Source organism: Sturnira hondurensis, unplaced genomic scaffold, assembly GCF_014824575.4.
Source record: "Sturnira hondurensis isolate 20B ecotype Veracruz unplaced genomic scaffold, ASM1482457v3 Scaffold0021795, whole genome shotgun sequence".
NCBI lineage: Eukaryota > Metazoa > Chordata > Mammalia > Chiroptera > Phyllostomidae > Sturnira > Sturnira hondurensis.
Window position 1 is genome coordinate 9,521,158 of NW_028094426.1, and position 24,750 is coordinate 9,545,907.

Below are 24,750 nucleotides of genomic sequence, written 5' to 3' on the forward strand. Positions count from 1 at the left end.
TGAGCAAAACTGGCCAGGGCTGAACTTGCGTGTTGTTTTAAGCCACAAATCTGTACTGATCTGTAACAGCTGCAACAGAAAACCAATACTCAAAGGATACCCAACACTAGCTCTTCCCGCATCCTGCTTGGTATCTATATACTCAGTATACACAAGGCTATAAAGAAAAACAAGGTTACCCTATAGAGTAAAACTAGTAAAATCCTGAAAAACATACCATCTGTTGTTAAAACAAAAGTAGCAAATAACTGTAAGACATTCTAGTAATCTAGCAAAAGCTGAAACCTAGAATGCCTTAACTGGGGAAACCAGTACCTCACACTGTGCTGAAAGCACAGGAACTTCACAGCGTGCCCAGCACACAAACCAGAGACCTGACCAACGGGACCATCCCAGTCACGTAAGCACATGGCACATTATGCCAGATCTCCACGGCCTGACACCCTTCAACTTAGACACTTAAAACAACTTTCACAGATTCTAAGCCATATGCCACCCAGTGACAGTGCCGACATGTATCTGTGTAGTTTTATGAAATCTAAGTAGTCCCTTGGGTCATAAATTTCATATATGCCAAGCAATCTCATGACTAACCTGCTGCATATAAATCTCAACTTTATTTAGGATGAGTAAGACTCTACGACTGGAGTCTGGCAACCTGTGGCACATGGGTAACCACGCTTCCACAGAGCAGAGGGCCAGGCTCCCCCTACGCCAAACAGCTCTTCCCCCTCTAAGGGGGCCGCAGCCTGCGGTGCTCTCTGCTGGTTACCACAAACCCTCAGAAACTTACACGCTTGTTGGTTATTTCTTCTAAAGGAAAGTGATCAGGGGTCATTCACAACATGAGTAGGAGAGAAAAAACAATTTTGCAGAGATGTTATTCATTGTGTCAAAGTATGTCCAAAGCACCAATATCAATATCTGCTCCATATTGTAATAAATAAATACAAGTCTAAACTCAGTTGATCCATTTTATTGGAAGGCTGGTAAAAAGGCTTTTTGAAGGCAACCTGAACTTCAAGGATACCATAAAATAAACACTGTAGGCCTGTTATCCAACTTTTATAAAATTTTCTATCCATGCCTCTATACACATGGGAGGCACTAATGTGTAGTCATGTTCACTGGATTTTAATAGATTTGGGGGATGGCGGGATTGTGAGTAATTTTTCTGCCATATTTCTGCTAATTCTGATTTTCTTCTTCTTATAGCTGGGCATGTATCATTTAAGTAAGTCATTACTCTGAAAGTTTGTTTAAGGCAAAGCAAGCATTTCTCTCCCGTATAAGGAGGTAGTAAACGCAGCCCAAGCAAAGTCCAATAATTCAGTACAACAGAATTTCAAAATTAGGGAACAACGTTTACTACCGATTCTTTAATCAGACTGTTTTGATACAGTTACAATGTAGATGATTTCCATTTAAAAAACTCAAATTTATTAATTTCCCCAAGAAACACTGTTTTGTTTTAGCGGCATTTTATTTAGACAACAAAAACAATTAGATATTCAGAAGCAGTGTACAATGAACAAGAGATCAAAGTAGTTACTTTATCATGTATTCCCTCTTCTTTATGATGAGCAAAAAAAAAAAAGACTTCCTGTTTTAAGGGAAAAGTCAGAAAAATAGGCCAATATACTTTTTCACCATAATAACATAAACAGCTACAAGAATCTAATTGTAATAAGAGAAACTGAATGTTGGCTTGCACATGTCCATTAAGAAGACAACGGGCCATCACACTACCAGAGCGTGACTCCACCTGCCTTCATCGGACACTCGCATTTTCACTTACAGGTGCCACCAAGTGACTTCCGGCACTGGAGCTCACGCACATGCCCCAGGATTCCGTGCTCCAGGTTTGTCTTAAGCAGAGACCAACTCTGGAAGGCCGATGCTTTTCTCTGCTCGTTTTAGTCCGTAAATTGTATACTACTTGTGGCATATACATGATTCTCAGGCCTTCACTTCAGGAGTTGAGCTATAGATCGAATCTGAATTCTCTGAAGCAATTTCTTCTACAATTACAAAACAAAACAAAAAATTCACATTAGTCAACTATAAAGGAAAGAAGGAAATCTACATTTCTGTGTAATAAAGGAATTAAAAAAGGCTTGGGGGTTTCTTTATTTAGTGTTCTGGTGTGAGAAAGCGAAAGCGACTAAGTGCACGTGCCAGTAATGACTAGACTCACACCACTGAAAAGCAGTGAAGAATCCGTGTGTTCGACCCACCACTCTCTTACCCCGTAACTCAACCTCCCAGGGGCCGCCCTTCTTGGCTAAGTCTCCAATGACTCCGTCACATCTTTGAAAGATCCAACTCCTCCTTTATTAGAACCTCAACAATATGATATAATCATGGCACATCCAATTTGTAATGGGAAAGAACCCTTAGTACAGAATAAGTGCTTAACCATTGTTAAATAACCCCCACAACTGTAACAACTGGTTTATTTATTTCATTATCTGACTCATAAGTTGGACTCTAAGTTCAATAAGAATGACCACACTTCGGTCCACACTGCACCCCTGTGCCTACTACTACGCAGTAGATACTTAAATACTTGTCATGTAAATGTGTATATACAGATACGCATTTAAAATTTCCATTAGTTAGGTATATTCATATTAATAAGTTTCCTCTGTCAATAAGTAAAACTCACACAACACTTCAATCCGAAGTCCCCTAGGGATCTACAGAAGTTAACTCGTCAGTATTTACCTAGCTCCTCTTCCGTCGTCTCTGGGAAACTGATCTTTGGCTTTGCCAGCTCACCACTATCTTCTTCTATGAAAAGACAAGCAATGATACATGCATTACTATATTACCAGTAACAGAAGTATTTTATAGGCAAGAAGAGTAAGCCAAGATTACTCCAAGCAATGAGACACAAAATATAATAGGAACATCTCCTTTTTTGTAATTATAGTAATATGCCTTTCCTTAAAAATTACTTTTAGGTTTGTACAACTACACTGGGACCAATAACTAACTACTTTTATTAAAAACATGTCTACCTTGTTAGTAAGGACCAGGAAGTAATGCTATCAGAGATTAAATACATTTACTTATAAATTCCTCACGTTGCACTCTTAACAAATTTTGAATTAGGTCCACTCCATTCGACAAATCACCCAATGTAAAAATATCGAACTAGAATAGATTATACACAAAATTTAAACAAAAGAACACAGTAGCCAATTTATAATCACAGGATTCTCTCTGTGTGAACCATGTTACATAATTTAAAATCTCTGAGACAGAAACACTGAAATGATAAAAAATGACACAAAGTTATATAAAGTTGAATTTGGTAACTCTGAACAAAAATGCTTACCAGGAAGCACACATTTCCAAAGGCCGTATGTTTTCCCTACCACAGTCTGCCACAGTCTCAAAGTCCCATCCTCAGAGCCACTGGCATACAGCTCTCCATCGGGGCTAAACCTCACACAGTGAATTGGACCAAAGTGTCCTTTGTAGGATTCTAAAAGAGGAGAAGGGCTGTTAGACAATTTAACAAACAACAGGTTAGGTATCGACACACTAAAGAAAACACTGTCTATATTACTGAATTATACCTAATTAAAAATAAAGTGATTCTCATTACCATCCTGTCTACCATTTATCAGTAAGATTATGCCATTCTAGCTCACATTCCAGTGTCAGATAGTCTTTCTAAAAACAAAACACAAACAAAAAAGCCCTGACACTTCACGTGTCAATAAGGATGAAGGGAGTATATGAAAACCTCCCTAAATTCCACAGAAAGTAAATCTAAAGTCTATAGCTCAAACCCAGTTTCCATATCCTAAACTCACTGCCTATTTACCAGGGAACCATTATGACGATAGAAAGCCACTAGATGGAGCTCTTCTACCCACTTTGTCTCTTAATTTTCCTACCAGACCTTAAGTCCACTAGTCATTCTGTCACAGAACATTGAGATATAAGGTCAATAATAATCCTTATGTATTTTCATCTATGACATTTAATGAGAAAATGTACAGATTAGTAGTGGTCATGGCCTATTTAAGTTGCATCCTTATTTACAAACTTTTCCACTTTACTTTCTAATGCCTCATCACATTAGTTTTCAAAGCTTTTCAGTGGACCAGTGTGCATGTTCCTGAGTCTATTCCTCAAAGGCTCTCAAGCACCACCCTCCCCCAACCCTGTCCTACCAGAGAATATTGAGTATTCGTCCTAAGCAAAAATCATACATGTAGAAAGAATAAGAGGTTTTGAAATGAGACTGCTAGGCCCAAGGTCCTGGTATTCACTAACTGTGACCTCAGATATCAGGCAAATAATTTACTTCTCTTCTTCAAAGAGAATGATGATACTCTGAAAACTGACATTAAATAAAATCTTTTTTAAAAACCTCTTACTTAAAGGTCATTTATATTTGAGTAATAAAGGGAGAACCATAAGGAATGAAAATAGATTCTATATGGTCTACCTGCCAAGGTTCCATTAATCCAACCCCAATCCATCAGCCTGCTCAAAGAAACAAAGCATTAAACTGTCTCACTTCTGGTCAAGACAGCAAGGCAGGCAGACATGACTCGCCTCTTTGCACAACCACAACAAAATTACAACTGAAATGTAGAACAAGCATCACTCAGAACTGTTGGAAATCAAACAATGTCAGTCTGACAGCTACAGAATTGAAGAAACCACATCCATCCAAACTGGTAGGAGGGGAGCAGATGCAGAACGGGATGGTCCCTCGCCCACGTGAAGTGGATAAAAATTCAGAAGGGCTGTATCAGGAGCAAGGAGTCATAGCCTCACACCAGACCTCCCAGCCCAGGGTTCCAGTGCCATGAAGGTAAGTCCCCACAACTTCTGGCTGCAAAAAACAGTGGGGATTGAGTCTGTGGAAGAAACTGCTGGGGCTCCAAGCTGTCCCTCTTAAAGAACCGACACACGGACTCACCTACTTGCACTCACTCCGAGTTCCAGCATCGGGGAGCAGCTTGAAAGGCACCAGTAGCACAGAGGGAGAAACTGAAGTGTCTGGTATCAGGGTAAGCTGAGGCCATTGTCCCCTTTCTAAACCATCACCCCACACAGCCAGCAGGCTGGTGCCATATCTGAGACTCCATCAACCTGGCTAACACTGTTTGACCAGCCTTGGAGAACCCTAGAAACTCCACTTCACCCAGTCTACAGGCCCACCCAAGCTGCTTTTCTGTATGAATGGCTGGTCTTGGCTCCTGTTACACAACTTCCTAAATCCTCTCAAACATTCAGCAGCTGGCCTCAGTGAGCCCCAGACTCTGCACTAGCAGCAGCCAGCCTAGATTCACAGGTTGGCTTCACCTGGGAATCTCCCAGCCCAGCACAAGTAGCAGCCATCTCAGACTGCTTATAGCTCAGGTAGGGTACCCTGGGCAAAACACAAGTGGAAGGTGACCTTGGTCTGCACCACCCTGAGAATCCCAGGGCCAACTCACCCAGTGGACAGCTATAGATCATGTGAGAACACCACCACCCTGCTTCTGCACTGTGACCTCCACAGTGAGCAGAGATTGGTGGTCACTGGTCATAGCCAATCCTTGTGGCTGACTGGCCTGTGTATATCCTTCTCATTCATTTGCCAAGAGCAACCGAGGCTTACCTACAAGAGGAGGGTATACTCAGCCCACACAAAAGGCACACCTCAAATATCCAGGTAGGTTGATGGGGAAGACTATGCTACTGAACCCCACAGGACACCTACTACATTAGGCCACACTATCAAGACATGGAGTCAAAGCAGCTCTACCTAATACATAGAAGCAAGCACTGGGAGGCTGCCAAAGCCAGGAGACAAAGAAACAGGGCCCAAATGAAAGAACAAACCAAAACTCCAGAAAAAGAGCTACACGAAATGGAGATAAGCAATCTATCAGATGCAGAGTTGAAAACACTGGTTATAAGGATGATCAAGGAACTTAGTGGGGACCTCAGCAGCACAAAAAAGATCCAGTCAGAAACAATGGATACACTAATTGAAATAAACGACAATTTATAGGGAAACAACAGTAGAGTGCATTAGGCTGAAAATTAAACCAGTGATTTGGAACATAAGGAAGCAAAAATCAACCAATCAGAACAACAAGAAAAAAGAATCCCCCAAAATGAAAATGGTATAAGGGGCCGCTGAAACAACTTCAAGAGGTCCAACATTTGCATCATAAGGGTGCCAAAAGGAGAAAGAGCAAGAAACTGGAAGTCTATTTGAAAAAATAATGAAAGAAAACCTTTCTAATTTGGTGAAGGAAATAGACATGCAAGTCCAGGAACCACAGAGAGTACCAAACAAGATGGATGCAAAGAGGCCCACTCTAAGACACATCATAATTAAAATGCCAAAGGTTAAAGGTACAAAGAGAATCTCAAAAGCAGCAAGAGAAAAGTAGTGAGTTACCTACAGGGGAGTTCTCATAAGATTGTCAGCTGATTTCTCTAAAGAAACTTTGCACGAAAAAAGGGATTGGCAAGACATATTCAAAGTCATGAAAAGCAGAGACCTACAGCCAAAAGTGTTCTACCCAGCAAAGCCATCATTTAGAATCAAAGGGCAGATAAAAAGCCTCCCAGATAAGACAAAAACTAAAAGAGTTCATCATCACCAAGCCCTTAGTACATAAAATGTTAGAGGGACTTATTTTAAAAAAGATTATCAAAACTATGAACAATAAATGACAAATACAAATCTGTCAACAACTGAATCTAAAAAAAAACTAAGCAAATAAGGACAAAGACAGAATTATGGATATGGAGAGCGTTCTGCTGGTTGCCAAGCAGGAGGAGGGTGTGGGGGAACATCGGAGAGGTGAGGGGATTAAGTAGTTATAGAACAGTCATGGGGATGTAAAGTATAGGAAATGGAGTAGCCAGGGATCTTACATGCATGACCCATGGACATGAACAATAGTGGAGGGATTAGCTGAGGTTGTGGTGGTGGTGGTGGTGGTGGTGGTGGGTACTGTGTGGAAAGGTGGCATGGGGAAAAATGAGGACAACTGCAATAGCATAATCAATAAAATATGAAAATAAGTAAAATAGTTTTAAAAAGTGTCTTTTGTTCTGTATCATTCTAAGAAGCTTAGTTCACTGGGTAGCCAAACAGGATACCTGGAAACAAAGCAGCAGCTTACAGACAAAAAACTAAAACAAATACCACAACATAAAAGCTAAACACATTAGTTCAAAAAGCAAAAGCTATTTGGGAACTAAAGTAAATATTGAGAGCCATACTATGAAACACCTAGTCCATCAAATAAATGTAAAGTTACCATGATCATTAATCTTACATGCCTTCTCTTTCCTTTATTGAGGACTATTATCATGAAAATGGAAGCAAAAGTCAAGACTCTTAAAAAGAACAAAAATAAAATAAAAACAAACCAAAAACTCAACCTCCCTCCAATTTACATCCCCAAGGTATCCCTGTAATAGTCTACAGCTATTCCATACCCCAATTCACTAGAGAACCTTAGGGATGCCTATGCTGGCAGAGACGGGGAGTCAGGTAGATGGGCTACACACCTGCACTATACTTCGGAGCAGATCTCTTCGTACCTATTTAATATGACTTGGGCATAACCCTGCTCCCCCAATAAATACACTGTACTACTGTACAGAATGTCAGAACACAAATCGACTTTAGTTCAAAGGAAAAGGTAAATTAAGTTCAGCACACTTGAAGTTCTGTATATGGTTCCACCCAAATGGATAAATATCCTTTACTTTTTCATCACTTGGAAGCTGTGAGTTCGAGGTTCACTGAAAAATTTGCTGGAGTGTTAATTACTGAAACCTAACATCTGATAAAAGTAACCGTATCATTTTAAGGGAGGATAAAGAGGACACTCACCTAATTCTTCTCCACTGTTATAATCATACTTATAAAGTTTAAAGTCTTCACCACCTGCAACAAGAAACTCCTTCTCAGGATGAAGAGATGCAGAATTGATGGTTGCAGGAGCTTCAAAGGATTTAATCGGGTCCAAACTGGAAAAAATTCATATAAATACTCATACATTTTTAGTCTTGCATAAGTAATACGAGGAAATAATCAGTTACATTTAACTGGTCCTAAATTCTGAAACCAAAGGAACAAGTAAATATTCATCTAGTCAAATACAGCAATGTTAAGAAACAAAAGCAAACAAAAAAACCCCTCAATAATATTAACAAAAAAAGTTCAAAAGGATTCTACGCCCAGGTGGAATTCATTCCAGAATACAAAGGCATTTCAGCAGAGGGAGTCCACATTTTTTTAAAATTTAGTATCTCTAATTCTAGGTAGTTTTTTAAAAAGTACTCTTTATTTATTTATCTTTAGAGGGGAAGGGGAGAGGGAGAGAAACATCAATGTATGGTTGCCTTTCGTGTGTCCCCTGCTGGGAACCGGCCTGCAACCCAGGCATGTGCCCTGACTGGGAGTCGAACTGCGATCGTGTGGTTCGCAGGCCCACGCTCAATCCACTGAGCTACACGAGCCAGGGGGGAATCCACATTTTGTGCAATGGGATGCCTTCCTGCAAATGTCTGTACTGGCTCATTAAAGCAGTATTAATATATTGGGATTTTTTTGTTTTGAAAAAATTTTAATGCTGCATTGTTACCTTTCCATGACAAACATACATTATCTTTGTAAACAAAAAATGTTTTTACAGAGCAATGATATTAAAGGATTATTTACACAGTATTCTCAATTGCTGAAAATTTATAAAGCTTCTGCTTCAAGATAAACCTTCAATCCCATAAAATATAAATTGCTAAAACTGGCTCACTTTTTACCATCAGGCAATAGAAGAAAAACTAAATTTGAGACTAGAGCTGTCTAATAAAAAAATTAATCCATAACAGCTTCACCTGACTATCAGTGAGTTTTGGACACCGGCTCCTGTCCCACCCTAAAAATCATGAAGTCCTCCAGTACAAAACATCAGTGCATTCCAGCTCCCGAATGCCACCACCATCCTATTCCCATCATCACACACTACAAAGCAGGAAAAGTAAAATTAGCCACGACTGACGTGGGATCACTGAATACAACTTTTCCAGCTCAAATGTTAGAATATTCAATAGACCAGCAAACCCCTGCCACCAAAACAGGACTTAAGGCAACAGTCCACAGTAGGACTGCAGGTGGCCAGGAGTGAGCAGTTAACAGAACTGTGCAATTTAATGTTCCTATCCTCGGAACTCTACTGGAATTCCTTTACAAGGAAACACAGGTGCACCCTAACCCTCATGACACTGTTGTGTAAGAGGGAAATTGACACATAATCTAGCGCAACCTACAATGCTGTACCTAGTAAAAATGTCTTCCTAGAATTCTGAATGGCTAAGAATATTTTAAAATAAAAAGTATACTCGTTAAGGTTCCAGGAACCAGAGTGGGGATGGAGACCCGCAAATAAACATACATGTGTAGCAAAGAAAATAAAGCTATTAATATTCTGGAATCTATGGTTGTAGCACTGCGGGTAAACTTTTTAAAATTGTATTTTCCAAATTTTCAACAAGAACATTTACTATATTTAGAGTCACAAAACTTGTGTCTGTTAAAAAAAAATCATTAGGTCTACACATACTTGGAATAGGAAAAAAAATTATTTCTCTAAAATTTTAAAGTGAAAACAGGAGAATCAAGATCACAGCGGTTTTATATAGTAATAAACATAAATTATGGCACCAGTCCAGTGATTCTTTAAAGAAAAATAAGATTTAAAAGTTAAATTTTATCAATAAATGTCCTGAATATCTGAAAATTAATTTGGTTCATTTCTCTGACTACAGTACACCAACTTCTTCATAACCACATCATTAACGGTACAGAAACATTTCTCTCCGTATTACACGGCAGCAATTTTCAACTGGTGTGCCAGAAGAGTTTTAAAAATGTGTAAGACCGGTCATTATCTCAGGGGAACTGACCTTTTTCCCCTTAGATTATCAAATAAAAAATAACAGCCAACACGACAACAGACCTTCAATGTGAATAAATCAAAATTACACCTATTTTTCTCGGATCAGCAAAAAATGTATTTTCGGTGTGCTGGAGAGTCCCAGTGACTAGTTTGTGTGCCCTAGTTACACAGTTCAGGCCAAAATTCTCCTTTTAAAGACTTTAATGCCTTTTCATGTATGTCTTCTAGTTTTTAAATATTCTAGGTTGTCTTTTCTTACCAGAAGAGAAAATGAAGATATTTCTTGAACATACCTTACTGCACTATGAAAAGCTATAGATCGTCCATAGGTTATGACCAAAATCTCTCCCTCAGGGATATATTCCATACTGCTAACAGACATATTAAAATTTAGAGATTTCACTTCTGTCATTGTAGCGTGATCCCAAAGGCTGCAAAAAAGAAGAAAATAAGGTGGCATTTACTCATTTAAAAAGCTTGACTCTTAGTTACATCTGAAGATTAACCATCACAACTGTAAAACAATCTCCATTCCAACTTATAAATTACAGATGATACACAGTTCTGGGTTCCTATACAAGGTCAAATCATCATTAGCTTATTGGTAAAGTCAACCATAGTATTTAAATATACTTCCCAAAGAACTCAGCAAAACTATGTAAAAACTAAGACATTTATGCCCAAATCTAATTAACTTCAGTGGTGCTCTAAATAATGGTTCTTACAGTTTTTATGAAAGACTTTATGTATTTATTTTTAGAGAAGGGAAGGGACGGAGAAAGAGACGGAGAAAAACCACAAGGTATGCTTTTGCCTCTCATACACCCGCTACCACTGACCAGGCATGTGCCCTAGACTGGGAATTGAACCAGTGACCCTTTGCTTCGCAGGTTGGCACTCAATCCACTAAGCCACACCAGCAAGGGCTGGTTCCTATCTTTTTGTGACTCTGATGTTGGCTATGTATCTATGTATCTTTCCACAAAAAATACATAATTTTTTCTATATAAAATTATGTACAGAATTTCAGGGGTTTCATGGACTCCCTATAGTCAGCCTGTCCCTGACCTAGGTAAAGAGCACCTGCCTATAAGGTGTTCATAGTTTTAATTAAGTGTCTTGTAAATTCTACTCTGTTTGTAACAGTAAATGGATACCTCCAGAAGAATGTGACCTATGTGCTGAAGTTTTAATGTTCAGAGACAATGCTTCCTATATAACAGCCACAAAAAATAATTAAAATATAAGCTCTAAGGTCAAATACTTTTCAAACTTGAAATAGTAAAGAAAAATTCCTCACCGGACAGTTTTATCATCAGCTGAAAGAATCTGTTTATCCTCACTGCACCACAGAGCCTTTTTAATACCAGAAGTATGGCCGCTGATTTCCTTAGGTTCTTAAAATATTAAAATATATTTGTTAATATTTGATCTCCAAAACTGAGCAATACTGGAAGAACTTAATATGTAAAAAGAAAAAATACTTTTTAAATTAGACCACAACTTTATAAAGCCTAGCACAGTTCAAACTTGTTGTTTATGTAGAATATAGTCAATTTTTCTACACTGGAATAAAAAATTTTCTGCATGACAAAGAACCCAAGAACTATGATCCTATATGTAGCAAAAATAAACACACCACTCCCTCCAGGCTACTTTTCTACTTTCAAAAGTATTATTGTATCACAATAAAATAAAAGAATAACTAATGTGGCATAATTTAATAAGAATATAGACTAAGGAACAAGACAGCCTGAGTTAATGCAAGTACTATCACCAGTACTGGGACCCTCATCCAAGCCACCGTGAGCAGTAACACACAGAAAGGGCCGGGGGCGGGGTGGTGGGGGGTGGTGGTGGTGGTGGTGGTGGTGGTGGTGGTGAGGTGTAGAGGCTACAAGGAGAAAAGGGTAATGAAAAGCAGTGAAGTATTCTCAAGAGTACAGGGTGGGGCAAAAGTAGGTTTACAGTTGGAAGTACATGAAAATTTATTCTTGTAGTATTATTTATTAACTATTATTATTATTTTCTATACTTTTGCCCCATCCTGAATTTCTACATGGAGAGCAAAAAATAAAAAAATTAAAAAAAAAAACAAAGAAGAAAAAAGGAACCCTTTTCTGTTGGAAGCTTTCCCTTCAAAAGATTAAATAAACAACATTCATTGTTATCTCTGAGAAAAACAGATGCTGGAGGCAATGCCATTCAACACCGTTGACTTCAGGCAAGTTACTCAACTTTCTGAAGACTGCAATTCTTCAACAATAAAATGGGTAACAGTAATTCCTATACCTCACAGTTTCAGTTTAAACATCAAATGAGAATATACATCTAAACTTTCTAACCTGGTCTCTGACATACAGTAAAACCTCAGTTAATTTACTATTTCTACTGCCAGTAGAATGGAAGAAACCCTCTCAAAAGCAGCTTTGAGAAAAGTAATAGATGTAAAAATGGGCCTCCCCCCAATAAACCCTGAATTACCTTGCTGAGTCAGATAGGAACACTCTGCTATCTTTTTTGGCATTAAGTTATCAAAGAGAATAAAGATAAAAACTTTTCATCATCTAGAATCATCTAGTTTGTTTTCTCACCTCAGAAATGCTTTTAGAAAAGGTATCTTGATAATAATTGCTTAATTACCAAAGTAGCTTTGATTTTCTTACCAACTTGCAAAGTTGATTTATGAACAAACAATAAATGCTTATGATACAAAATTTAAGATACCAACTAATACATAACAAATACAACAAAATTCTGTTTATCGTACATTGGTAGCTTTTAAATATGTATCATGTGGCCAGGGAGGCATTAAAATACTACAAAACAAAGGCGACTCTGGGGTAAGGAAGAAGAGGGGCCTTACGACTCCTGTAGGAGGGACAGAATTCAGAAAGGAAATGAAAAGATTTCACCACCAAAATTTTTTAGTGTATATCATAAACCTTATTAACAAAATTCAAAAGCAAATGACAAATTAGAATACAATAAAACTTTAAAATCAGTAAGAAAAAGTTGAACATCACAACAATAAATGGACAAAGGGCGTGAACAGGTAATAAGTTCACAAATCAAGAAATACTGTTGCTCAATGGAAGTGACCAACGGAATTCAACAGTATTTTAATCTCATAAATTATTCTGAGAAGTTCACAGTTCAAAAGAATCATTTTTCTCCTATTAAACTGGAAAAAATAAAATTAGTTATCAGTGTTTGCTAGAACAGGTTAGCTACTAATGTATTTTATCCTTTGCTAGAGGGAACTTTAGTAATATCTAGAAATGGCTTTCAAGTGTAGCTCCCTTTGTCCCAGCAATTCTATTTCTGTGTAGTTACCCTGCAAAAACAATCGTGGAAATAAATACAACTATAAGGATAATACTGCTTTCACTTAAAATCTGTAAGTAGCCCAAATAGGCTATAATAAGAGATTGGTTAATTCACTCATTCATAGGGAGACATAAAAAAATTATTCACTGCAGACATAAAAAATTCTTCTGAATACTTAATACACCCACATGGTTCAAACATCTAAATATATGTACAGAGAATCCTCACCCTTCTCACCTACTACAGATAACAATTCTTACCAGAAGGTAGTAACACTGTCATTTACCCTTAAAAACTTAATAAACTTAGTAACATAGAAAAATGTACCAGTATACATTTTTTTTTTCTTCTAAGATTTTATTTACTTATTTATCTTTAGAGGGGAAGGAGAGAGGGAGAGAAACATCAATGTATGGTTGCCTTTCGTGCATCCCCTGCTGGGAGTTGGCCTGCAAGGAACCAGCTTGCAACCCAAGCATGTGCCCTGACTGGGAATCGAACCGCGATCCTCTGGTTCACAGGCCTGAGCTCAATCCACTGAGCTACACCAGCCAGGGCCCAGTATACATTTTTAAACTATAAGGTTATATAAGCATATTATAATAAGTCAATATTCAGAAATATATCTGCAGAGAAAAATGGAAAATATATGAACCAAAAGCTAAAGATGTAAACATGATCAATACTTAATAATAGATTACATTTTAATTTCTTCCCCACAAGAACATGAATTAATTAGAAGAAATCATTTAAATTTTAAGGAAGTAAAACCATAAACATGTATAAATTAATTATGCTTACCTGCTTCTGGTTTGTTCAAGTCATATATGCGTAACAGTTTATCCTGTCCCCCAGTTAACAAGAAATTACTATCCTGAAAACACAAGTAAAATGTTACTAGAGTAAACACTGTAATGCTTGTATCTCCTTCAAACTTCTTGAACATCAAATAGAATCCAAACAAGGCTCACGTCACAAAAAGATACAACACATGCCAATTACTTCTGAGAAGATGCTACAGAACATTTCTGTCTTAATGCCAAAGCCCTTTAAACTTCCTAGTCCAAATATTTTCTACCACCTACCAATAAACTGGCTCAACCTGCTCTGATCCCGCTGCCCTCCCTCCTGAGTAGTAGTTCTTCCATCATCTCCAATTCCCCCTCTCCCGTCTGAAAGTAGCTGGGAAACATTAACTGGGCATTTTAAATGTTTGTTGCTATTCATGGGGGACTGATACAAGAATTCCAGGGTATTTTAAAAGCCTCATATATCATTAACCAAGCAAAAGTATGCATAGCTTAACCTACAGTCAAATTAAATATAAGCCAATATACACCTAAAATTCGCCTCCCAAAACAAATACACAAACATCAATTTAACTCCTTTAAAAAATTCCATTTTCTGATACCTGCGTGAAATCTACAGACTTGACAATGTGTTTATGAGCCAGGGTCATCAATTCATCTCCTGAGACAGCATCCCACACTTTGCTAAAAATGGAAAATAAAATTAAGATAAATATAATGGTAGTTTTGATGATTATTTACCAAATAACTTAAATATGTGAAATGTTCCATAAATACACTATAAATCTCCGTATTTCTAATACCCTTCCACTGTTAAGAGTTCATTTGATAAAATATTTAAATAAGTCTAAAGGAGAAGAAATTTCTCTGTAAGAGCCATGCAGCCAATCTCATTTTGATGGTAGAAAAGATCTATAAATGTAAGTAAATGCAATCCATGAACTAATACATCCTTACTTGCCATATTTTAGCCTACAGCCATATTTTAGCCAGAATGCAAAGTGTTTTAACCAATTTTTAGTTTCACCTTTCCAACTGTTTTCTCTCTCATGTATATGCAAAAGAAAAAGAAAAACAAGAAATCCTTAAAAGAACTGACAGTAAAATAAAAGGCCCTGATACAAGTTGTGCAAAATTTTAAATCAACACAATAGAAAATATTCTCCTCACCTCTTCTTCAAAGTCGACTCTCAAATTCTCAAATGTTAGTCCAATTAACTTCCTCCCAATATATTAGCCTTTGATTATATGCTAATACTGAAGATTTTTAATCTCAGCTGCATGTTTCCCTGACCCGTCCCAACCAAATATGTGTGTGGTTGTGTCTATAAACACACATTTTGTCTGTATGTCAGGGAATAATGGTTAAATAATACTTTACAAAATACCGTAGGGTTTCCCTCCAAATACAAATGTTTAAAGTTTGCATATGAGTACGAGAACTACTATGAGCAACCAGCTATGCTCCATAAAGGATTCCATTTTATAACTGACATTTCCAGGAATAAGTGAAAAATAAAAAAAAGAAAAGCAAGGGGTATGTTCTTCATTTACTCAACAAACATGTGATAAACACATCAAGTACATACTGTGTGTCGTTCTAGACTTAGCGCCGGGACACAAACGGGAGAAAAGGATCCAAAGGAAGTTCCTGCCTTAGCAGAGCTCCAGCCGAGGAGCATTAAATTTTATCCATTAAATACCACATTAAATAAACACAATTAAAATACAAACCTACGTAGTTCTAAACACTGAAAAAAATACGCTGCTAATTATACCAGAAAGTCTGGAAAATCTAAACCATGAAAGCCAATAGCCTTATAGAGCAAGCAGACATACACCAGGAACAACAATAAAACCGGATATTGTAGACAAGCATTAATAGCATGTATAACAGTAAAAACACACAGATGACCACCTTAGAGTAATAAATACTAATGATATAAACCTTCCTATCACATATTTAGGTCATGAGTGGCTAAATATACCTATTCTGAGAAAAATAACATCAACTCTGAGTAGTACTGATACTAAATTCTCAAGAATTCATTTCTCTCTGCAAAGGACACCTGCTCCAATCTCTCCCATTTCCAATTCAATTCTGGCCCAGACCAACTTTCCCGACCTCATTTTGTATTACCTCCCTGAACCTGGCCAAGCCAGATTATAAACCATTCCTCAAACAAGCCGTGGGTTTTCTTCCTATGTCTTTGCAGAAATTGTTCTCAGGTATCCAAAGTTCTACTCCTTCTCAGGGCTCATTTCCAATGCAGGATTATAACAAAACCTTTCCTTTACCTGACCTCCAGGAACCACCCCCATCTTTTCTTCCACGGAGCTCAGCTAGATCAGTAGATTGTGTTTAATTTTGCTTTTCTTTTATTTTTAGCATATGTTTACTCTTAATCACAAGGAAATCAGTGGTAAAATTTCACAAAGATTAGGACTCCAGACTTGGAATGAAAGCAGGTGTCAAAAGAGGAAAACAGCAAATACACCTGAAACTTCTAGTTATTTGCATGATGCCAAGTCTCAAAGACACTCTTGGGCAATATCCTTTGATATACTTTTAAGTATATTCAATGATCTCCAAAATCTCCTTACAAATCTTATGATTCTGCTTAAACCACGTCGATCCACTCATGAAGGGGAAGGTACTGGCGTGAGCGAAGCAGTGTTACCCAGGAAGGCAGAGTAACTGGTCTTCCCCCTGTAGAAACACCACAACTGAGGACGACACTGACAAAGCATGTTCCTTCTGACCACTTGTACAAACTTTGGCCTATTTACATTACTTAGAGAAAGAGTCCTCAAAAGAAACTGGGAGAACCTGTTTCCTAATGCCTTTTCAATCTCCAGGCAATAAACTTGTGTTAACTAGCTGGCTGCAGAATGCAAATCCAGACCATGAAGCATCTTCACTAACACCCGAGTCTCAAAAGAGGAGCTACTTAACTTCTTTAAAGCCTGAACAAAACAAGCTATTTTAGCGGGAACAAAGGGCCTATCTTAACATGTTGACCAAGTCATCAAAAAGGAGGTAATACCACCTCTGATTTACTGAGAACCTTAGTCAAAGAAAAAGTAGATCTTTCTACTGATGTTTACAAGGAAAAAATAAAGGGGATCATACACTGTGGTCACCTACAGTATAACACTCTCCAGAACAGAGCACAGGAATCTTCTCTAGGTTTTGATAGAAGTGTCCTTCTCTGCCCTAGTGACTCTGATGGGAGGAAAGTGGAGGTGCTAAGAGGGTCACGGCAAGTAACGTTAGCACTAGCTTTATAAATTTAAACACATATATAAAGAGGACGGTGTTTCAGGGGCAGTGCACCGATGCCCTGATGTGACTGCCCTATCCCTCAAGATAACATTCTAAACTGACCCACAATTCAGCTCTGCTGATTATTTTCTCCGCAAGAAGCAGGCATAAAATTCACCTCTGAATCGACATGACATGAATGAGTTTTCTGAGAAACAAAGAATGAGGTGCAAAAAAAAAGTTCCTAAGAATGACTTATTCCAGCTAAGATTAATCAGGGAAGCTGAGGGAGCGACTCTCGAGCCGGACCGAGTTTCCTAACAGCAAGGCCCAGGCTGAAAGAGAGGAGGACAAGCAATGAGCGCACACGCTCCCACACCGCACAGGCAGACACAGAACAAATGAGGGGAAAGGCTCAGCTACCGTTCACAGCATTCCTCCTACAACCATTTTCCGGACACAAAAACCAAAGTTTACGGAGCATCCGGTGATCGAATGCAAAGTGTCGCCAGCACATGAACTCAGCCATGCCTAATGCGAAGGCTTACACCTTTCCCACTGGATCGTGGCACCTAAAGGCCTTAACAGAGGGGGAAAAATTCCTTCTTGATATTTGTATCTACTCAAGCTTCTTTGCATGAAACCAAAAGGTTTCATGCTTTCAGCCATATAAGTTACAAAATAACATATATTTTGGTCTAGCACAGGGCGGTAGTTATTATTGTTACACATGAAGTACTTAAACTGTTATTAGATTCCAGGCACTATTCTAAATAGTAGGGACATAAATTTATTTAATACTCATGATCAACATATAAGGTAAGCACTACTACTATTCTCATTTTTACAGACAAAACTGAGAAAAAAGAGAGGTTAAATTAAGTTCCCAGGGTCATGGAGCTCTTAAATGATGGAGCCAGAACTTAAGTACAGAGTTCGAGTCTAAACCAGCATCCATGTTTTTAATACTATTTGTTAATATAGACACAGACTTGAAATGTTAAGAAAGCACAGAAACACCAAGTACCTATCCACAGACTTCTCTTCAAATGTATGATTTTGGTCATTAATGCTCTGTAACTGACCTAACCAAAGATAACTGTTCTCGCAGCAAGATAAAATCCTCAATACTCTTTTCAAGATTCTGTTAAGTATTTAAAGTGCCATTTTCAATCCTTTCTCTCTGCATTTCATGGGAATAGTAACTTCTATGTAATGCCTTTTATTTCTTTTCCTTGGGGCTGGCATTACAATTTGGCCAAATGAACAAACCGAGCATCCACAGGTTTCAGAGATGGGCACCCTTCCTAACAAGCTTTTGCCCAGGTCCCTTAAAGAGGAGGGAGCAAGTCCTGGCCAGCAGGTGAGCTGGCATGTCATCCCCACATGCCAGTGTTGCAGGGTGGATCCCAGGTCAGGGCACATGTAAGAATCAAACAATGAACGCATTAAGCAAGTGGAACAACAAATGGATGTTTCTCTCCCTTCCTCCCTCTCTCTAAAAAAATCAATTAAAAAAATTTTTTAAATATAAAAAAACAGAGCAAAACCATCAAGCAGGAAGTGATGAAGCATTCTGCTCATGTAATTAACACTGTTAGGGCAAGATAACACAGATTCAGAGTTAGCCAAAATGGATCTTTTTAGAACTGCAATTCAAAAAACTTGTCTCTTTTAGTGCTACTGTCGAGTGTCTAAATCTTGTCATATTTGTATCAATAACTTAACTCTATTTCATTTAAAATTCCATTTCACTAAATATTGATACCACCAGACCAAGACCTAGTAACAGTAACATTTTTAAAATCCACTTATCAAGTATTCAAAACCTGAAGTTATTAACCTTAATTTTCTGCCTGTTATAAAATCCATGACACTTATTCCCAATGACAGTGTTCCAGAAGCAAAACCAAAGGGATCTATAATTCATCCATCCTTTATTCTTCTACTTTAGAAAATTTCCTCAAGTTATTGATTCAACAAACACAAAGTACTAAACAAGACAGGGATACAAAAAATATAAGACATGGCCCTTGACCTCAAGAAGCAGCGACACACAGACCAGTTAAGTGCTGCCGTGAAAGCGCCAGAAGTTCCACCACAGGAAGTGGTGTGAGCACAAAAGAGGAAACAGACACTTTCATCTTCCAGCACTCCCTGAGTTTTCCTTGTCTGAGCATCCCTTTTATTTTCTACTTTGACCTCTATAATTAACAATCAAAGGACTCTGTCCCATGATAAGCACCCATGCTGACATCTAAAGCAGCATCTGACCTGAAGCTGTTGACATTAAAAGGACTTACATATATAAACAAGCAGTTCCTTACTTTATCAGTATTACATACAATCGCAACAGGGCACAGCATGAAACTTTACTGTGGTTATGAATAAAGACCATATTCACTTAAGACACAGAAAAAATGGTAAGTTCAGGCTAAAAATAATAACTTTTCTCGCTAATCTCTCAGCATCTCAAATTTAACCCCTTGTAAGCAGTGTTATCTCCCTCTCCTTTAAAAAATTTAATTTATTTTTTAATTTTATTGGGTTGGCCAAAAAGTCTGTTTAGTTTTCTTCCATAAAAGACATGTTTTTCATTCTCACCAATAACTTTATTAATTTGGACATTTTGAGTATGGTGACTATCTCCCGCATGGTATAACACTGATTAGCCTCAATTAAAGCCTTTTTTTTTTTAAATTTAACCTTTTCAATTAATACCCTGATTTGAACGCTGTCAACTTCAACTGGTCCACCCGACCCTGGAGCATCCGTGGAGCACCGCCCAGGGAGAAGTCTCCAGCACAGCCCTTCGCAAACCACTTCTGGCACTCTCGATCAGTGCAGCACTTTCTCCATACACTGCAGAAATCCTTTTGTGTGTGTGTTTCACTTGTGTTCTCACCTTTCTTTATATTATAAAGCAAATAAGCCAAAAATGTTGCGTATTTTCTTCTGTTTTCCACGTTAAAATGGCTACACAAAAATTCACTAATTTTGGTAAGTTTCTTTAGATACATGCTGAAATGACAGCTGTCACAACACAAAACCGTCTCAAATGAAGTTAAAGACAACTAAGAGCTTATTAGAACCATGTTACAGAAAAAAACCAAACTTTCTGGCCTACCTAATACATACAGTAAAATTCACTGTGGTACAAAAGTCTCTGCGTTTTAACAAATGCAGTCACACATTCACTACCACAAACAATGTGCCTTTATTTTTCATAATAAGCTTAGTATGTTAATTTGCTTAAAACAAAGGAGTAACACATTTACACTTGCTCTTCAGTGTGCAATTGTCTTAGGAAAAAAAAAACAAACAGTACTTTTATTCTCCAGACTCTGAAGTCTAATAAAGTCTATTAATATGTTCAACAGCTCTTGACACTGCCTTCATTAGTTTAAACATTTAAGTGTCTGCTGGGTCACAGTTAGGAACTAGAGATAACAGAACTGTATAAAATATGAAACATACCCTAAAGGGGAAAGTGAATTATTTCAAGTCACTCTAATAATCCACATAGGTAACATGTATTCTGGCAACAGATAATGTAATTAGACTGTAAGGCATATGGTGTGCAATGCCAGATGACACTGATGAACTAGCATGAGGCCAAATTTTAAAGTGCCAGCAACTGAAGTTTAACCCTTAGGCCAGTGCTTCTGAGGCAGCACATCAGAATCACCTAGAACAACGTTCAGGAGAAAAAAAAATGCTGATGTTTGCACTCCATCCCAGACCAAATCAGAATTTCTTGGACACATGCATCTGAGTAGTTTCAACGTTCCTTGGGTTATTCAACTGTAAATGCAAGGTCACCAACCCTTGAAACGGCAGAGGAAAGACAGGAAGATTATTAGACAGAGAAGTGACATGATGAAATTTGCTCTTAGGAAGACAACCGGCAGCACTGTGGAAGATGACTAGACGGAAGGAGGCTAGCTAGCGGCAAGGATCTAAACTAAGGTAGCAGCAGAGGCATAAGAAACACTGTAGTGGGGAGGCATTCTGCTGGTAGCATAGGTAAGATGAAGAAATTCGGATGGTAAGAAAAAATAAAGAACTTTAAAAACTTAGAAAATGAAGAGTAACTCGGTTTGGGAGTGTTTAATATGTCTAAAGCAAGTTCATAAAAACCGAGAGTGGGATTCAGCTGATATATCTGGGGGCATCAGCACTCTAGAAAGTCACAGAAGTGCATTCATTTATCACTCAGGAAGCACCCGTGGAGCAGCATTTCCAAACAAGACCACCAACACTCACTACTGGGAGTGCTTGTTAATAATGCGGATTCCGGGGCCCCAATCCGGACATGCAGATAAGTCACTTCAGTCTGGAAATTTTAAGAACCACTGAAGAGAAAGAAGCAGCCAGGACTTTTGGTGAGATAAACATCATGTGGTCTATGTGGCACTGAATGAGAATTTAATGAATAACTGAGATTGAAGTTTGGTTATTTCAGAATACAAACAAAGACCTCCAAACCTAGCCATTTGACTATACTTACGCTGTGAAATCTGCAGCGGCTGTAGCTGCTTTGGTGGCATCCTTATTCAACGTTGCACCCCAAACAGCACCCTTATGACCCAAAAAAGTTCCAATCCAGTCTCCTGTATCCCCCTGGCGTAGCATAGGTTTACCATCTAAAAAACATTCAAAAAGACATGTGATTTACAAGTTCAGATTATTTGAAATCTTAGATTCAAACACAAAATGGTCAGGTTCAGTAACAAGAGGAAAACTGCATCTGCTAACTTACTATTCTCATGCATTGAGGTCACTAAGGAACAGCCTGAAATAAATTAAATCAACTACGGGGTGGGGGCAAAAGTAGTTTACAAGATGTTTGCATGGAAAATAATACAATAATTAATAAACAATAATACAAGAATAAACTAATTCACACACTTTTTAAACGAAAGTAAACCTACTTTTGCCACATCCTGTACATGTAAGTGAACTAAATAAACTAACTTAATTAACTGAAGAACTGAGCTCTCTGGGCAGCATCTATGTAACTCGGTGGGAAGAATTCTGATCTGCATCAAAATCTAGAACTGTCTCATTTTGGACAAACTTGTTAACCTAAATCTCAGTGCCTGTTTGAAATACGGGGCTAATACCACAAAGGAATGCCCAATGAGATAATGGAGGTGGCAAGCCTTTGTAAAATAAGGTAAGGAGTAATTCCTTAGTCTGGCCTAGTTTTTCCAATTCCCAGACCTTTGAAAGACACTGACAGTTTGCTGGGCCGGGCGTCTTGACAAGTGAGCAGTCCCGCTTCTCCAGAAATAGCAATAAAAGTAAAATGAGAAGCCTTAGCAGAAGACAACCCTTAGCCTTGTTAGAGGCATCACAAAAGCTTCTCTTGACTCCAGCGGCGGAACCCCAAACGCTGCTCCTCTGGCCCCCATCTCCAAGATTGGGGTCCTCCCAACCTCTTCGGCACCGAGGAGTGCTGGCTCCACGCCCTCTCCGCCCAGTCCTAGCCCATTGGCCACCCTGATCAGCGGCCCTGCTTACCTTTGCACGCGCTGATTAGGAAATAGCCATAAGGCGTGATGCCACTGAAGGCCAAATCAACCACAGGCCGCGTGTGGCCGGAGCAGGTGAGCGGAGTCTGCCTCATGGCCATGGCGGCGACGAACCGAGGGAGCGAGATGGGGAGCCGGGGTCGTCTCGTTCTTTTCCTTCTCAAGTGCAGTGCCTCCGGCTCCTCAAGGCCCCCGCCCTGACACCGGCGATGGTCCGGGAAACGGGAAAAGGAGGCCAATCCCAAAATACCGAGGTCAGGAAGGGTTAGGGATAGGTCCGGGAGTCTGCGACCCGCGACCGACAGCCGCGGAAGAAGGGAGAGGGAGGGAGGAGGGAGGAAAGTAGGGGAAGGGGAGAAGCAGAGGACCGGCGGCCAGGACCCCACCGTCCACACCGCCACCGGCAGGAAGTTGCGATACCAATGACGTTGAGTCCGCCGGAAATGAGGATTCTGTTGGAAGGCGGGCTCGCTCCGTTTAAAAAAAAAAAAAAAAAAAAAGAGCGTGTAGGACAGTAGCGCGCAGCCGCGAGTTCGGCACCCGTAGGACACGTGACGCTGGCCCGGCGCCTGCCTGATTGACACGTGGGGGCGCTCTAGGCCCTTTAGTGAAGTCCCTCTGTGCTGAGCTCTGATCGGCCCGAAACAGCGTTCGGCCAAGTTTGTCACGCTCTAAACTGCCCTACTGTGCTCAGACCCTGTACCTGGAGGGGCCTGTGGATTATGCTCGGAGTATCTGAACATGTAGACTGTAAAAATCAGGGTTCCCAACGGCGGCCCAAACCAGCAAACAACGTCTAAGAACTTTTTAAATTCTAACAACTATATAGGTACCTCCTCTGGCATTATTTAAAAGTAAGGCCCTCAAGAAAATTTCCCCAGCCACCCCTTCTATTATGTAACATTCCTGTACTGCTAATATTTTAGACATGAGTGTTATGTGGCTTTAAATACAGTTAAGTTCAAATTATTTTTCTTTGGAGGAGTTCAGAGAACTCTAGAGTAGTGGTCCAGTTTGATTAATAGTCGTATTAATAAAACCCGATATATATATATACAGATATATATATACAGATATATATATACAGATAATAACTTGTAATTATAAATATACAGATAATAACTTGTAATTTACATACATAAACATGATAACACATAGGCAAAATACTACTGCTAGAAGACTCTAAAAACTAAATTATAAGAAGAAAATGTAGTATGGTCTTCCCGCAAGCAACCCACTTCACGTAATCCTTGGTCTGATACTTCTGAAAGGAGAGTGGGAAATAAAGAGGATGGCATAGAAACAGACCCACACTGCAATGCGAATCTCAAAAAGTCTTGTCCAAGCAAGTACCTTGCCTAACTCACATTTCATTGGTGAGATCTGGGACACGTGACCAATATGTAGACACAGGGAGTCTGGAAAATACAGTCTAGCTGGGCATCAATGTGCTCAGGAAGACAAAGAGAATAAATTTGAATGCAGCAGAAAGAGGGTCAGACAGTTACCTATTTTCATTTGCTTTCTTCCCTTTGCGTTGTATCTTTTCTACTTCACTCTGTGCTTCCTCCACATTTTTTTTACTTTCCTTTGAGTCAATTCTCTTTCTTACTGCTTCGCATGTAGTTTTTTTTATATCCTTTGTTAACCTAAAAATAAAAGGTTAAAGTTAGAGGCAGCAAGCATTTATTTGAGATAAAAAAAGAATTGCAATTCTTGGAAGCACTTATTCAGGCAGAAACCCAAATAGCGTTCCACTTAGGGGGTGAGGACAATGGTATTTATGACAAAGGGAAGAGAAATAATTACATGAATAGAAGGAAGGAATTTCCATTATGTTAGTTAGCCAAGGAGGGAATTTCTATAGG

The 24,750-nt window shown here is 38.8% G+C and overlaps 1 protein-coding gene across 1 annotated transcript; it reads right to left on the reverse strand.

Annotated features, from left to right (window-relative positions):
- Nucleotides 1-1,203: 1,203 nt before the first annotated feature.
- Nucleotides 1,204-23,319, reverse strand: STRAP (serine/threonine kinase receptor associated protein). Its single transcript, XM_037033836.1, has 10 exons — nucleotides 22,872-23,319; nucleotides 21,856-21,991; nucleotides 14,683-14,764; nucleotides 14,073-14,145; nucleotides 11,242-11,338; nucleotides 10,235-10,372; nucleotides 7,877-8,013; nucleotides 3,344-3,493; nucleotides 2,728-2,793; nucleotides 1,204-2,021 (listed from the first exon to the last, which is right to left on the reverse strand). The coding sequence occupies exons 1-10, from the start codon at nucleotides 22,981-22,983 to the stop codon at nucleotides 1,960-1,962; spliced, it is 1,053 nt and encodes a 350-aa protein (XP_036889731.1). The 5' UTR covers nucleotides 22,984-23,319; the 3' UTR covers nucleotides 1,204-1,959.
- Nucleotides 23,320-24,750: the final 1,431 nt, after the last annotated feature.